This window comes from Doryrhamphus excisus, linkage group LG10 (genome assembly GCF_037039965.1).
Source record: "Doryrhamphus excisus strain RoL-2023G ecotype Guam linkage group LG10, RoL_Dexc_Guam_v1.1, whole genome shotgun sequence".
NCBI lineage: Eukaryota > Metazoa > Chordata > Actinopteri > Syngnathiformes > Syngnathidae > Doryrhamphus > Doryrhamphus excisus.
In genome coordinates, this window is record NC_136366.1 from 5,862,697 (window position 1) to 5,877,702 (window position 15,006).

Here is a 15,006-nt window from a genome sequence, read left to right on the forward strand (position 1 = left end):
CCAGTAGTAGTACTAAACCCAGTAAAAAATGGAGACATTTTAGCAGTAGAAACCAGTACACGATATGACGGAATTATACCGATAAATGTGATAAGATTAAAAATAGATTAAAAACACAAAGTACACAAAAACCGTAATCATCCACCGTAGAATCAGGAACCAGCGGCTCGGAGCATGTGCCCGAAAACAGTGCACCTTACTGGGCCACAGTAGGTGGCACCCTGCCCTCTATACGCTGGTTCTCCTGGTAGTAGTGATGCGTTTGTAGTCATGTCAAAATATTTGATGAGGACAAAGTACCAGTACAGTTTCTTAAACCCAGTTTGCTCTTGAGAGTTATCGATAAAAAAACTAAAACTAAATAAGTACATCTCTAGTACTTAGTATTACTATGAAGCACAAAGAAATGTAAACAAACGTCCAATCAGCTGACCTGTACACAGCCTGGTAGGGGGGGGCATTCAGGTACCCGTCCTCCAGAGACCCGCCCCCCCAGCACAGCAGGTAGCGTGCCATGTCCACCCGGCCCCGCCCCACCGTTACGCGCCGCCTGTGACGTGACCTACGGCGAGCGATGACATCGCAGCAGGGAAGCCTTCCTCAGTTCTTCATCCTCTTAGCCTGGTGATGACGGCAACGTCTCTCATTCTTCCCTCTCGGGCGCTCTACTACTTCGTGTTAACGGGTGGGGGAGGAGTTCTGGGTGTCCTCCTCTGTTTGACCCGGACCGCTCCTCCTCCTCCTCCTTTGTGTGATTCCAGCTTCCAGGAAGTTTGCATCCTCTCCACTCCAACCTTGTTTCCTATTTGCTCTCCCGCAGAGAAACGTGGAAAGTATTTTTTATATGAAGAAGTATCTTCTATCTTCTTCCTAAGCTTTGCTTTCTAGGAGCAACAGGCCAGAGGTCAAAGGTAACAGGAGACCCCCTTTGGGAGGTTTGCCTCCTGCATGTGGAATTTCCCTCCATGAGCCGACGGTGGCGTTTGTTTGGGAGTTCAGGGGTGGAGTCAAGACGCTGGCTCGGCTGCTGGGAGGGATTGTGTTTTTCATTCCTAGGTTTGAATTCCAACTGGGAATGTTGAAGTTGGACTGGAATCTGCGTTTGGGAGTCCACACCCAGCGTAGGAAGAGAAACATCTTTCTACCGTTCCTTCACAATAGTGACTCAACCGATAATATATCCAATAATACCATGACCATAGTTGTACTACTAGTAGTAGTACCTAGTAGTGGTACTACCTTTCCTTGTCTTTGAAATCATCAAAAAACTCTAAGATTACAGAGACCCCTTGACTGCACAACGTGTGTGTGTGGAAGGAAACACTAGTTTCATGTCTCTCTGGTGCCCCCCTGTGGTTGAGCTGTGTTACTGTAGCAGTTTCTATTTTGGTATGACTTTGCAAACACCAAACATCTCTCACCCCCCCCAAAACACTAGCCAAGGTTAATACCTCCTCCACACACAGAAGCTGCAAAAGCCCCCCCACATCAGGGACCAGGGGGCCACCCCAGTACCCCCACACTCTCCCACGGATGTGGCATATATGATGTGTACATCACGCACGCTGATTCATGGCCGAGAAGTGTGTGTGTGTGTGTGTGTGTGGTGCCTCACCTCGGAGTGCTGTGGAGCGACGGTACCGAGCTGGCTTTCTGGAAGCCATCTTTGAGAATGGAGCGCCGCCACGGTTCTTTCTGTGACCTGGTCCGGACTGGAGCAGCGCCGTCGTCTTTGGCATCCCCTCGCGTCCGCGACGCACTGAGGCTGATTTCAGAGCGAGACATCTCGGAGGGGCCGGTCGGATCCGGACAAGCCAAAGGGGCGAAACCGAGCTGAATGATGTTCTTGGCGCTCTCGCAGATCTGACTCTGGACGCACAAACGTGAATCAGTCTCACAAGGAAACAAGGTCTTGGGACAGCGAACCTCCCCTACCTGGATCTCAGGTGTGAGAGTGGGCAGGTCAAAGGTGAACACAGACGTGGATCCAGAAGTCAGGAGGTCTACGCTGTCCAGACTGCTGTAGGAGGTTCCTTTTGCCCGGTGAGACTCCATAATGCTTTCAAAATGGCGACTGAAGGAGTCCAGGTTGCTGTCGGAGGGCCGGCGGGGGACGCCTACAGCCACTGGAGACTTGACCTCTGAAGTCCTGACCAGGAAGCGAACGTCTTAATCAGCGTACAGCTTGACCTACTGTGACCTTATGTGACCTCTCACCCTTTCAGCAGGAGACTGAAGGTCTCGTCATCGGCGGTTCTCTGCCTCTGGTTGTCCCCCTGCATGAGGACGCTGGCCCAGCTCGCCACGCTGTTCTCCTCATCCTCCTTCAGAGAAGCGTCAGCAGGACTGAAACTGGAGTTTCCTCGGACGCTGCGATGACTCCCGAAGGCCGAATCCACCTCCTCGGCTGTCTCCGCCTCCGCTCGCATCACCTGTGTTGTCCATCCATACAAGTCAGCAAAAAACGTTCTAGACCACATCACAAACGACATTAAGACAAATCACCTCGTCCAGGTCAGTTTCCCGGTAGCAGCGCAACGACACGGCGTCCAGATCCGTCTCAGAGTATTTGATGCTTCGCCGTATGACTCCCGTCTTGGGGGCGGAGCCTCTGGGGTCAGCGGAGACCAGCTCCACTTCGATTTTCCGAACCTTTTGATGTGATGATGACCTCTGAGCTTGGTCGGCCCTCCCCCACCTCTGATTGGCTGGCTTGGGATGGACAGAGGGGGGAGGGCTGGGGACAGGTTGGGGTGTGGTGGACAAAACACCTGTATTGACGACAAGATAAGATGTATCAATTATTTCATTTGTTGGTTGGCTAAAATGGCTAAAATATGCAACCACGTCACAGTCGGCTCCGTGACAGCAACTCAATTCAGTTGTTTTTTTAATATAGGTACATCAATTCAGTTGTTTTTATAGTATAGGTACATCAATTCAGTTGTTTTTATAGTATAGGTACATCAATTCAGTTGTTTTTATAGTATAGGTACATCAATTCAGTTGTTTTTATAGTATAGGTACATCAATTCAGTTGGTTTTTTAGTATATGTACATCAATTCAGTTGTTTTTTTAATATATACATCAATTCAGTTGTTTTTATAGTATAGGTACATCAATTCAGTTGTGTTTTTATAGTATAGGTACATCAATTCAGTTGTGTTTTTATAGTATAGGTACATCAATTCAGTTGTGTTTTTTTAGTATAGGTACATCAATTCAGTTGTTTTTATAGTATAGGTACATCAATTCAGTTGTTTTTATAGTATAGGTACATGAATTCAGTTGTGTTTTTCAGTAGTTTTTTTAACATAGGTACATCAATTCAGTAGTTTTTTGTATATGTACATCAATTCAGTTGTGTTTTTCAGTAGTTTTTTTAACATAGGTACATCAATTCAGTAGTTTTTTGTATATGCACATCAATTCAGTTGTTTATTTAGTATATGGACATCAATTCAGTTGTTTATTTAGTATATGGACATCAATTCAGTTGTTTTTTTAACATAGGTACATCAACTCAGTTGTTTTTTTAACATAGGTACATCAACTCAGTTGTTTTGTTTAGTATATGGACATCAATTCAGTGTTTTTTTTAGTATATGTACATCAATTCAGTTGTTTTTTTTAATATAGGTACATCAATTCAGTTGTTTTTTTTAATATATGTACATCAATTCAGTTATTTTTTTTTAATATAGGTATGTCAATTCAGTTATTTTTTTTAATATAGGTATGTCAATTCAGTTATTTTTTTTAATATAGGTATGTCAATTCAGTTATTTTTTTTAATATAGGTATGTCAATTCAGTTTTGTGTAGGTACACCAATTCAGTTGTTGTTGTCTTTCTTTAATATCGGTACATGCTGGACATGCTACAGGTGGACAGTGGAAGAACAGGAAGTGGGAAGTTAGCAATACCGCTGCTGAGCTTCAGCTAATTGGCTTAGAAGCTTTGAAGCCGCTACTTAACTGAGCAACTTCAAGACAACGTCCAAATGTCATGCATACTCACCCATGAATAACCATTTGAACTGAAGTCTAGAAATACTGTGAATGATGTCACTTCCTGATCTGCTCTCTCCCATGTCCATCATGCGCCGCATGGAACGCAGCTTTGCTACTTTGTTATTCTAGCTTTATCTTCTTCACCTTTATTGCCGCGTGCTTCCTGGGTCTGCTGTCCGAACAGGAAATCCCACTTGGCTTGGGCGATTTTTTGTGATCTTGAAGATGGACTCACGGCTTCACATCTGTCAGACTGCGGGATGACAAAGGTTGAGGGAGAAGTAAAAAATGAAGTTGTGTCGATGTAGATTCTCAATCAGGAAGTAGACTTCAACAAATACCACTGGTAAGAGTTTTAGCAAATGTTTGAATGAGACGACACAAAGAAGTTAGCTTGGTGAGCACTCTGGTGGTCTTAAGATCACGACTCCTGCTCCCAGTCAGCCAACCTGGATCCTTAGGCAGTATCTGGTCTGCACTGGTTTGAGACCCACCAACCTTGCTGTCAGCCTGAGCGTCCTCTTTCCGGGTCTTGGACGAACCCAGAACCGATTTGCTGTGCTCCTGTATTGCTTTATTGTCGTTCTTTTGGCAAGACTCTTCTTTGGCTCTAGAATGAAACCTTCTAGATTTGTCCTTACAGGCTTCCATGCTGTCTTGGACTGGACTGATCTTCCTTCGTTCCTGGTGTGAGGAGGTACAACTCAAAGATGAAGAAGCCTCAGATATTTTGTGTGAGGTATCAAGTTTCTTGTAGTCCAAGCATGGAGGTTTGTGGTCTCCAGCGGAGTGTTGGCGTTTGTCTTTTGAACTGTGTTCCTGGTGTGAATTTAAGATGAGAGACCTCTCAGGTAAGCTGAGCTGATCCAAGACAGGTGAGACATATCCTGGTCGGATTTGAGATTTGCATTTGTCCATTTTTTGTCTCGGACTGACTGACAGCTCCTCTTGTAGACCGGAATACGGCTGGGATGTTCTCGAGAATTTCCCTCTGATATTTGGACTGACTGATCTCAGTGACTCAGTCGGAGTCGGTGTCGGAGAAGGAGTTCGCCGTCCCACAGAAATCTCAGCGGATGTCATGGCAGAGGAGCTTCTCCCGCCGTTACCAGCACTGGTCACATGACTGCTTTTGTTCCTTGGGACCTCATGCTGGATATCTGTAGGTCTTCCAGCGGGTAAAGGAGCGTGGAATCTGCTGCACAGTCTGGGACTGTTTTCCCTCGACCAGGATGACTGCTGATTCTGCGGAGGGTTGCAAGAATGCAGTCTTGGAGTTGAAGATACCGCGTGGGACGGAAAGCCAGTGTGTGCGCACAGATGATCAGTAGCGGGGCTTCTCGGCAATCCATTGATGGACTTCTGACAGACTCTCCTGTCGAGGTCTCGGAGATGAGAATTGGACGGCAAGGTGAGCGTGATGCGTGGCTGGACGGGTGACTCTTCCCACGAGTGACAGGTAGGTGACACATAGTTTCGCGGTAAAGTTGGGCTGTTGTTCTCGTGGCTGCGACTTGAATAGCGACGCCTCAGTTCCGGCGATCCGAACTCCTCCAAGGCCCGATGTGTGGCATCTCTTGCTACCACCTCTCGATGCAGGAAAGGTGAGCCGTGTGGGGAGCAAAGTTCACCCTGTCCGGCCCGAGCACTGAACCCTACTGGATCACTTAGTCTCTTCCTGAGGTGGGCGGGCACAAACTGCTCCTCCCTTCGGTTACCTTTAGCCTCGATTTGGCACAAAGACGGACAACGGCCGCCCATCATATGAACATTTGATTTCTCAATATAACCAAAGGTCACCACTGATGTCTTCCTTTCCTGTTCTTCTGAATCTAGAACCTCACAAGTCCTGCGGCCGCAAGTGGGTGTAGAAGATGGAGTAAGTCTCCCAAAAGAGGACTGAGGTAAGTTGGTAAGCTCCCGTCTCTGATAGGGATACTCATCCGATGAGGACATGGGTGCTGGTGAGCAGCTAGGACCTGGACTGGTTCCTGCACACGTGAGCACCTGGAGCAAATCTTCAAAACTGTTTGGTAACATATCTTCCTGGTGGACGTGAGCACAGGACTCCATGGCGTCGGCGTGTTGACCCTGAGGGCTGACTGAGTGCCTTGAAGACGAGTTAGAGGGAGACGAGCTGTGGCATCCGTCCAGCATTCTGCGCTGGGTGAGCGGGGAAAGGTCTGGACTCCGGTTGGGGCTGGAATGGATGGAGCTCCTTTGAGAGTGAGGGAGAACATCTGGGCACTGAAGGATCAGGTGACTTCTTCCATCATTTTCAATTCCATGAGTCCTCCCATCTTCCTCAGGCACAGACCTCACTTCAACATACAGGTGAAGGACTTTGCCTGCCTGGGACATGTTGGCACCTTTGCCAACCAAATTCCCAAAAATATCCTTATTCTCAGGACTTTTGCTGATGTTCCTACTGGTCTCCAGTGAATTCCCGAGGGCTTGGATGCAGGTCGGAGGTGCAACTGCAGCACCACGACTGTTTGCCTGGCATTTCTTCAATCTGCAGCGGAAAGCAGACACAAGAAAAGCATCAACACAAATGATGACATAACAAAGATGGATGCCTTGATTGGCTGCAAAACCAAACAGACAAGACTTCAAAGCTTTCACTGATTATCAAAGGTAAGACACAAACTCTAAAGACAGAAAAGTCAAGGGCTTCTAAACTTGCATTCTTGGGTTCTACTCGTCAAACAGTCAATCACTGTGTGATCACTTTGGAGGCTGGAGTGGTTCAAGTGGACATGCCAAAAGTGGATAAGCAGGTAGTAATGGTAATGGTAATGGTTTTATTTCATTTGAACATGCATCAGATTACAATTGAATGCATCTGGCCGATAAATTGATGTTTGTCACCATTTTTAAAAATTGGAACAACCTTAGCTTTTTTCATTTCTTGGGGAAATCTTCCGGTCTGAAAAGATAAATTACTGATATACATCAGCGGTTCTACGATCTCGTTGACTACCGTTTTTATAGGGGTCAATAGTGTGGCCAAAATATGGGGTAATAACTATAAAAGCAATCTTCACTCGCTAAATGTACTGCAAAAAAGGTCAGTAAGGATAATTCATAATGCCGCCTACAGAGAACATACTAACTCCTTATTTCTAAAATCACAAATACTTCAACTTGCTGATATAGTTCATCTTCAAACAGCTAAAATAATGCATAAGGCTAAAAATAACCAATTAGCTAAAAATGTCATCCAATACTTCTCTACAAGAGAGGAGAAATATGATCTCAGGGAAGAACTACATTTGAAACACTTATATGCTAGGACTACGTTAAAAAGCCATAGCATTTCAGTATGTGGAATCAAACTATGGAATGGATTGAGTAAGGACCTCAAACAATGCACAACGATGAGCCAATTCAAGAAACAATACAAGCAGTTGATGTTTGCTAAATACAAGGATGAAGATGTATTTAGCATGTGCTATATACGTATATCACTATATTGACACTTACTATGGTACCCATTATGTCATTGGATGGTCATATCACCTCGTACTTCGGTACAAGGTACATTATTAAAAAAAAACAAAAAAAAAAACCTTAAACTGTATTATGGAAAGCAGGAAGTGAACAAATGTAACAGTTACCGATTGTAAAAGTACCAGATGGAGGGGTAGGATTTAATAAGCTTTGCTTCTTCCTACTCCTTTTGGACATGTGGAACTGTGAACTGATTATGTGATGCATTCAATTGTAATCTGATGCATGTTCAAATGAAATAAAACCATTACCATTTTGATTCCATTACAATCAGTTGATGTTTTTGCTTTACAATTTGTGACAATGTCGATGATTTCCTTTTTTGGTATATCTGTCAGAAACATAGAATTAGGATTCCTTTCTATTGTTTCATTCCTTTCCTCGCTTGTCCTTTGTTTCGGAATCCCTTCTTCTGGTTTGGGACCAATATTGACAAAGTAGTTATTGAACTTTTCAACTGTGTCATCCATATCATCATTATAGGTGAAATACCACCACCATGAAATAATTAGGGTAGTCTGTCTTGTTACTTTTCCTGATAATACTATTTAGAATATAGTCTTATATGTTCTTTCTGATGTTGTCCAATGACGGGTTCCTGGCTGAGCTGCCAGACCTTCCATCCCTATCAAGACACATTCTGGTGGTTTTAAGGATCTTAGAGGGAATCAAAACTCTGCTAGTTCTTGAATCACCTTATCAAAATCACAAACCTCTCAGGCATCATTAGACCTTAGCCTACTTAGAAGTTCCCAGCATGGTGCAGGAAGCAGACTGGTCTATTGATAGATGAGCGAAAGCAGCCTTAGATGAGTTCAGGTGAAAAAGACGACATCAACTCTTGTTGGACTACCTACCCAACAAGACCCCACTGGGTCACTCGTTTGAAAGATTCTACTTCCAGCTTCAACTGCTTCCCTCACTAACACACTGATGGAAGATGACGAAGCCACACCCTCTTGGGTGGCACCACCTGTCAATCAATGTTCAAATGATTGCTGGGCTTTATCCAATTAAAAGCCAAAAAGAGAACCTTGCTGTTATATGACTAATTCAAAGAAAAGCTACATGAAACTGCCAGCCAAAAGGTACCTACTGCAAGTGAACACAACACATCGTTGAACTTTGACCTCACTGTACTGCCTCACAAACAAGCCAATCCAGGTCACTTTTGCGGACTGAAGGAGAGACCATCGCGATGCACACACACACACACCAAGCACACACACATACACACAGATAAGAAGACGCTTAGTCCTACTTTTCCTCAACACAAATAGAAAGCTAATAGGATTGTACACACACACACACGCGCACGTGCGTGCGCACACACACAGACAGGCCTGCACAGTAGTGCCACACATATGCTAAAAGGTGTATTGCTGCCAATGGAGATGTCACCTTACCTGTTTGTCCTCTGCTGCTGGTGGTGGTGTCCTCTGTGTTGCCGTGGTAACCCCCTCTTCCTCTTGCCGTCTCTCTGAACACTTGTTGTGTGCACGCCGTCGACTCATCGTGCTTCAGCTCCTCCTCTTCCTCCTTTTATCAATCGGCTCGGCCCTGCCTTTTTCCTCCGGGCGGCGTGCCAGCCAATCACGTCCACTGGTGCTTGTCCCTCCAGCCAATGAGAGGCAGTGCTGACACAAAGCCCGGGAGGAGGGTGGCCGTTTGGTGGGGGGGTGAGGTGAAGGGAGCAGACAGTAATTCCACCGTGGTCCGGTATGTTTAACGCACCTGCCGGTTCGGTTGTTCAGGCCACACCCCCAAGTGTGATGTCATACTGCATGAGGGTGTGGTCGCTGCCCCTACATGGGATGCCATGTTTCCCCTCCATGTTTCCCTCCGTGTTTTTCCTCCACGTTTCCGTCCGTGTTTCCCTCCATGTTTCCACTCCTGGTTCCCTGGATGTTTCCCATCATTCTACCCGCAGACTGTCCTTGAAAGGGCATGGCCAACAGCTGAGCCAAACACTGAAGATAAACACGGACAACACCATCTTGGAGGGATGCACCATCATCAGAGTCTTCATCATTTCCGGATTGCCTCCCAAAATGAGCCGTTAAAATGATGCTGCAGCATAATCATGACTTGCTCCAGCACAGTTCTAGCCCAGTCCCAGACCGGGTCCGGGTACTGAACTTAGAGAAGCTGAAGTGTGAGCAGAAGCTTCATGTTTTGCATTTCAAGTTTCAAGTAAAAAGAACTCTTAATTCAGTCCAAATGATTGTAAGTCCTACAACTAACTAGGATCGATACCATCTACCATCATGTACAGATCATGTACAGCAATAAACAGTAAGGTACCATCACATGCAATAATGTACCATGCCATAACTGCTTTTCTGTTAAATAAATAAATACATTGAATAAATACTTCATTTGGGTGGTCATCTGTGCTGCTTGCTGATCAGTCCAAACCCAAAACTCTCATTTTCTCCGCACGTGAACACGTCTTGAGTTTTTAACCTAGTCAAGCTCAGACATGGACGCCGAATTCCTTTGGAAAATGAATTGATTTCAAACTGGCAAGGACCCTGGGGGACCAGACTTGCTGTTTTCCTTCCAGACGGAACTTTTCACGAACGAGAAACACCCACGCTACAGTTCGGCTCGTCCACACCGAAACATGAAGCCCGTTTTCGGCTTCACTGACAACTTTGGCTCTGAATCGAGGAAGAGCAGAACAGGTCTAAATTGTTTTAACCGCTGTTTCATTCTTTAATGCGAAGGCTCTTTCTTTGCAGAAGCTCAATGACAACACAACCAGAACATATGCAGGACCAAACCAACACCCAAGGAACCTAACGAGTCCAGTTCTACTTCAAGGAGTTAGGCTTACCTCGGGAGCAGACAATGAGGACGCGGCGGCTCCGGGTCAGGACCAGTCTGTCGGTCCGTGTCACCGGTCCTACCGACAAGGGACCGGGAATCGGTACCGGAGGATCGGCGGCCCGCTCGGTTGTGTTACATGGCGGGAAGGGCGGAAGGTGGTGTGGTTAGTTTACCTTCTCCACGGTGACTCCGACTTCCGCGTCCAGCCTGTGACGTCACTGTGACGTAAGAAACAAGCACACGTGAATGTTGTCGTTCTGTGTGAACTTTTTTTTATATAACACTCTTCGCTGGCTGGTAATTTTTTGACGTTGGAATAAGTTAATAAATTAATAACTGTGATTTTTGTATTGGACACTGAACGGAGTTTTTGTTTTTTTGAGCATCTCCCTTGGTATGTCTTGCCTGTTTTCGCCAGCAGGTGGCGGCATTATGAACACGATCCCAACCCCCTTCATTGAGTTTGAAACGCTGCTGTTCCTAGATTGTGATGAAAGTCGTTTCAGTGTTGGTAAGTTTGATTTTAGAGCTAAATTAACCTAAGTCACTTACTGTACACAAAAAATGATTGACATAAAATACAGTATACAACACTAAACACAAGAATTACATGAGACAGTAAAAACCTTTGGTGCTTTTATAGGATGGGGATAGCGTGATGACCTGGTAGTTTTCCAGAGTTTAGTGAGTTCCTACTGTCTGTGAACATGACATGAGCCCATGGGGAGGATGGTTGCATGTAGGGATGGCCCCTCCTTGTCCTTACAAGCTTACAGTACCATCTTTATCCTGAATTGCTGTCGTGAGCATGGCAGTCAGTGTTGCAGAGTTTAGTGAGTTCCTACTGTCTGTGAACATGACATGCCCCCCCCCCCCCGTTTATGGCCCCAAATTAAATTCATTCATCTTTCATGTACGTTGTTGCAATATTTGTTTGTGTTGCTCAACGTTTTTTTTAATATTGTGTCGCAGGGAAGTAATGAAATTCCAACATTTTAAATTGTTATGCTTTTCCCATGCTGAAATCGGGGGCGTATTTACTCATTTTGGGCCCCAAGGCAAACCCGGTACTGCATTGGGGCCCTCTACATCCTGGTACCGCACTGACTGAAGTTTTACTCTCATCTCAAAACAAGGTCTTCAATGTGGCTATAGGTGCATAGTCATGTTGACATGTTGACGCTCCCAAAAATAATTTGAAATATTCATGTTTATCATCTCCTAAATTAGTAGATTTTTTTTCATATTCGTGATTAAATTATCCCATATCCTGAGCAAGATAAAGTCCTTCAAATCTCTCAATGCTTTTACCATAATTGATAAGAACATTGTAGTTTACCGCTTCAAAGGGATACTTGGGATTGTACTACAGCAACAGTGACTTGCCCCCTCAATTGGTGCCGCGAGTTCAGTTCTGTGACCAGGAATGTACTTTTGCTTGGTTTGCGTCTTGTTAAGTCTAGATAAATAATATCCGGCATCTCCATATGCCCCTTCACACACTCTCTCAACCAGTCCATCTGGTTCCAGGTGGGTCTGGGAGGCCACGCCCCCAGCAGGGAGTCTACACTCCGGCCAAAGGGAAGCAGGTGAACTCACACGGGTCCTGGCTCGTATCCGCACGATGATGCTGACAGAGTTGGACTTTGAAAGACACTTGGACCAGCGTGGAGCTGTCTCCTGGATGAAGAACAACTGGTGAGAATGACTCCTTTTGACTCCTTTGACTGAAGAAGTGAAATCAACTTCACTACCATCATGGCCGTTCTGATGATCATCACACGTCAGGCAGTCTTACTCCTTTCCTTTTATCACTTTCTTTTCTGGTTTGGGATTCTTCATCTTTTCTTTAGATGAGAGACGTGTGTAGCAGAAGCACACAAAGAACAAGAAAAGTTCGGAGTGATTGTGTCATCGCACAATCACTCAATCTAGGAATGTGTGTGACTTCATATTTGGTCTATCCAGGTGAGGCCACGCCCACGTGTGACCTAGCCAACCATTCATTCATTCATTTTCTAATGATTTTCCTCACGAGGGTCGCAGGGGTGCTGGAGCCTATCCCAGCTGTCTTCGGGCGAGAGGCGGGGTACACCCTGGACTGGTGGCCAGCCAATCACAGGGCACATATAGACAAACAACCATTCACACTCACATTCATACCTATGGACAATTTGGAGTCGGCAATTAACCTAGCATGTTTTTGGAATGTGGGAGGAAACCGGAGTACCTGGAGAAAACCCACGCATGCATGGGGAGAACATGCAAACTCCACACAGAGAGATGGCTGAGGGTGGAATTGAACCCTGGTCTCCTAGCTGTGAGGTCTGCGCGCTAACCACTCGACCACCGTGCCTCCCCCTAGCCAACCAATCAGAGCGAAATAAAGTACAATATTTTACAATATCATCATCATGTGTGTGAAGACACACACATGCACATGCCAGGACTTGAACCCGAAAGAGTATCTAACAGCCCTGGGCTTTGAACTCATTGTCCAGCGCAGCTCTTAAGGCATTAGGGAGTGAGGGTTACGCAATAAACGATCACACACGCAAACACACACACATAGCAATGCCCCACTTTGCCGGGTTGACAATTTTGCTACGGTTCTGATACTTTGATCTCTGTGAAAGTGGCTCAAGTGTGCGTTGGGTCCCCTGCAGGGGTGCAGCATTCATACTCAGCGCCGTGTATGCCGCCCTGGTGTTTGGAGGGCAGCACTACATGAGGTTCCGCCCTAAGATGAACCTGAGGGGACCGTTGGCTGTCTGGTCACTTGCCCTAGCCCTCTTCAGGTCAGAGTTCAAGTCTGTTTTAGCAACTTTTATCTCCATGGTGACAGTGACTGAGTAGGAGGTACTGTAAAGAATGATCACATGGCCTTGAGCGACCAATCACATGCAGTTTCTTTGGCTCTGTGCGTACAGCATCATGGGTGCCGTTCGGACGGGTTCCGTTATGCTTCACATCCTGAGCAGCGGTGGATTCCGGCGTTCCGTGTGTGACCAGATCTTCTATAACGGACCCGTCGCCAAGTTCTGGGCTTACGCCTTCATGCTGAGCAAGGTGCCCGAGCTGGGTGAGTCCCACTTCCTGTTTGCATGTCTGCCATCAGCCACGTAATCACGAATACTGCACATGTGACGTGTGTGTTGTCAGGCGACACGTTCTTCATTGTGCTGAGAAAGCAGCGCCTCCTCTTCCTGCATTGGTACCATCACATCACGGTGCTGCTCTACTCCTGGTACTCCTACAAAGACATGGTGGCGGGCGGCGGCTGGTTCATGACCATCAACTACACGGTGCACGCGCTCATGTACAGTTACTACGCCGCGCGCGCCGCCGGTTTGCGTGTGCCTCGCGTTGTGGCCGTGGTGGTCACGTGCGCTCAGTTGGCGCAGATGGTAGCGGGCCTCACGGTGATTGGGCTGGTGTACCGTTGGATGCAAAATGGCGACTGCCCCTCCCACCTGGTCAACATCGCTTGTGGGGCACTCATGTACCTCAGCTACCTGCTGCTCTTCTCCCACTTCTTCTATCGCTCATACATTCAGCCCCGCAGGTGCGGCAAGGCCGAGTAGGCGGGGCTTAAGGCATGGGTCGGTAAAAACTGCAAAGCATCCTGGAGCATGAGTAATGTTAGTCACTTCCTGTCATTTCCTGTCTTTTACATTCGCTTCCTGTATGTTTCATTGAAGAACTTTTATTTTGGAAAGCAGAAAGCATTTTGGACCACACCATAAATCAACCAAAATGTTGCAACGTATCGATTAGCTTAGCATGCTTGACTCAGAGACAACGTTAGCAACATTTATAGTCGGTGCGTCATGTTAGCGCATATTTTCCCAGACGATAGGGGTGGTGTAGTCCATCTACAGCATGTGTACAACAATATACATGATTAGAAGTAGAAAGCGTTTCAACTTCAAACTTTCTCATTGTTTGATAAAGGATGATAGCCAACCCGTCTCTTTAAGAATTGGTGATGCATTCATGCTCCTCCTGGATCTTTCCCTTTAGCGTCCTTCCTTGCCTTCACATATCGGTCTCTTAAATTTCTCCAACTTTCTTTTACCACCTCTTCTCGTATCTTCCAAGCAGCAATTTCTCTCCAATAATTATTGACAATTGATATCGGAGATCTTTATGAGCCCAATCATTAAGATTCTGTATTTTCCAACCTTGCTCGTCCACAAAGTTGGAAGATTTCCAAGGTGCATGGAGGGGCATGGTTGCAAAAGTTGCAAAAGTGACCTAACTTGGCTGATGCATGAAGCATAAACCCAGCTTCTCTCTTTGTTCACTGGAGACCAAGGAAGCTAACCAGCTAAATAGTCAGTGAGAGTTGCGGTTGCTCACTGGCTTGTCTCAAACGCTGCCCCCGATGTTTTGCCAGGGAATTGCACGCCACAACAGATGAAAGACGGCACTGGAGGGGTCCGTGTGTGGGCGGGGTTAAATTGGAGGGATTGGCGTTGGAAGGGACGGCAAGTGATGACGCAGAAGCATAAACCAGGTTTAGGGCCGGTGGCAGACAGAAGTAGAACATAGTTGAGTAGTAGCAGTAGCAGTAGTAGTAGTAGTAGTAGTAGTAGTAGTGATGATTGACAGAGGTACCCCATTTCACAGAGCCCCAGATTGGGGG

At 46.1% G+C, this 15,006-nt stretch overlaps 2 protein-coding genes across 4 annotated transcripts in view; one reads left to right on the forward strand and one right to left on the reverse strand.

The window, feature by feature from the left end:
* psda (pleckstrin and Sec7 domain containing a) overlaps positions 1-9,259 on the reverse strand; it is a 21,475-nt gene extending 12,216 nt beyond the window's left edge. The window contains exons 1-7 of one of the 2 annotated variants that reach the window (XM_078793921.1): positions 8,933-9,259; positions 4,512-6,528; positions 4,158-4,266; positions 2,506-2,771; positions 2,218-2,432; positions 1,936-2,149; positions 1,616-1,869 (exon numbers count right to left, since the gene is read on the reverse strand). In XM_078793921.1, the coding sequence (XP_078650047.1) occupies positions 1,616-1,869; positions 1,936-2,149; positions 2,218-2,432; positions 2,506-2,771; positions 4,158-4,266; positions 4,512-6,374 (2,921 nt within the window). In that variant the 5' untranslated portion in view covers positions 6,375-6,528; positions 8,933-9,259. The remainder of the gene's footprint in view (positions 1-1,615; positions 1,870-1,935; positions 2,150-2,217; positions 2,433-2,505; positions 2,772-4,157; positions 4,267-4,511; positions 6,529-8,932) is intronic. The other variant, XM_058059133.2, reaches the window with a different exon arrangement.
* Positions 9,260-11,893: 2,634 nt separating this feature from the next.
* LOC131108422 (very long chain fatty acid elongase 6-like) lies at positions 11,894-14,945 on the forward strand. 2 transcript variants are annotated; one of them, XM_078793914.1, is made up of 4 exons: positions 11,894-12,056; positions 13,025-13,156; positions 13,289-13,440; positions 13,521-14,945. In XM_078793914.1, exons 1-4 carry the CDS (start codon positions 11,983-11,985, stop codon positions 13,940-13,942), a joined length of 780 nt encoding a protein of 259 aa, XP_078650040.1. In that variant the 5' UTR covers positions 11,894-11,982; the 3' UTR covers positions 13,943-14,945. The 2 variants fall into 2 exon arrangements, with proteins under 2 accessions (XP_078650040.1, XP_078650041.1); XM_078793915.1 differs by lacking the exon at positions 13,025-13,156.
* Positions 14,946-15,006: the final 61 nt, after the last annotated feature.

Bases quoted from the DNA above. Each gene is read 5' to 3' on its own strand.
- LOC131108422 (XM_078793914.1), top strand. From the start codon at position 11,983: ATGATGCTGACAGAGTTGGACTTTGAAAGACACTTGGACCAGCGTGGA. The intron at 13,157-13,288 runs GTCAGAGTTCAA...CTGTGCGTACAG, and splicing joins CTTGCCCTAGCCCTCTTCAG to CATCATGGGTGCCGTTCGGA. The intron at 13,441-13,520 runs GTGAGTCCCACT...GTGTGTTGTCAG, and splicing joins GAGCAAGGTGCCCGAGCTGG to GCGACACGTTCTTCATTGTG.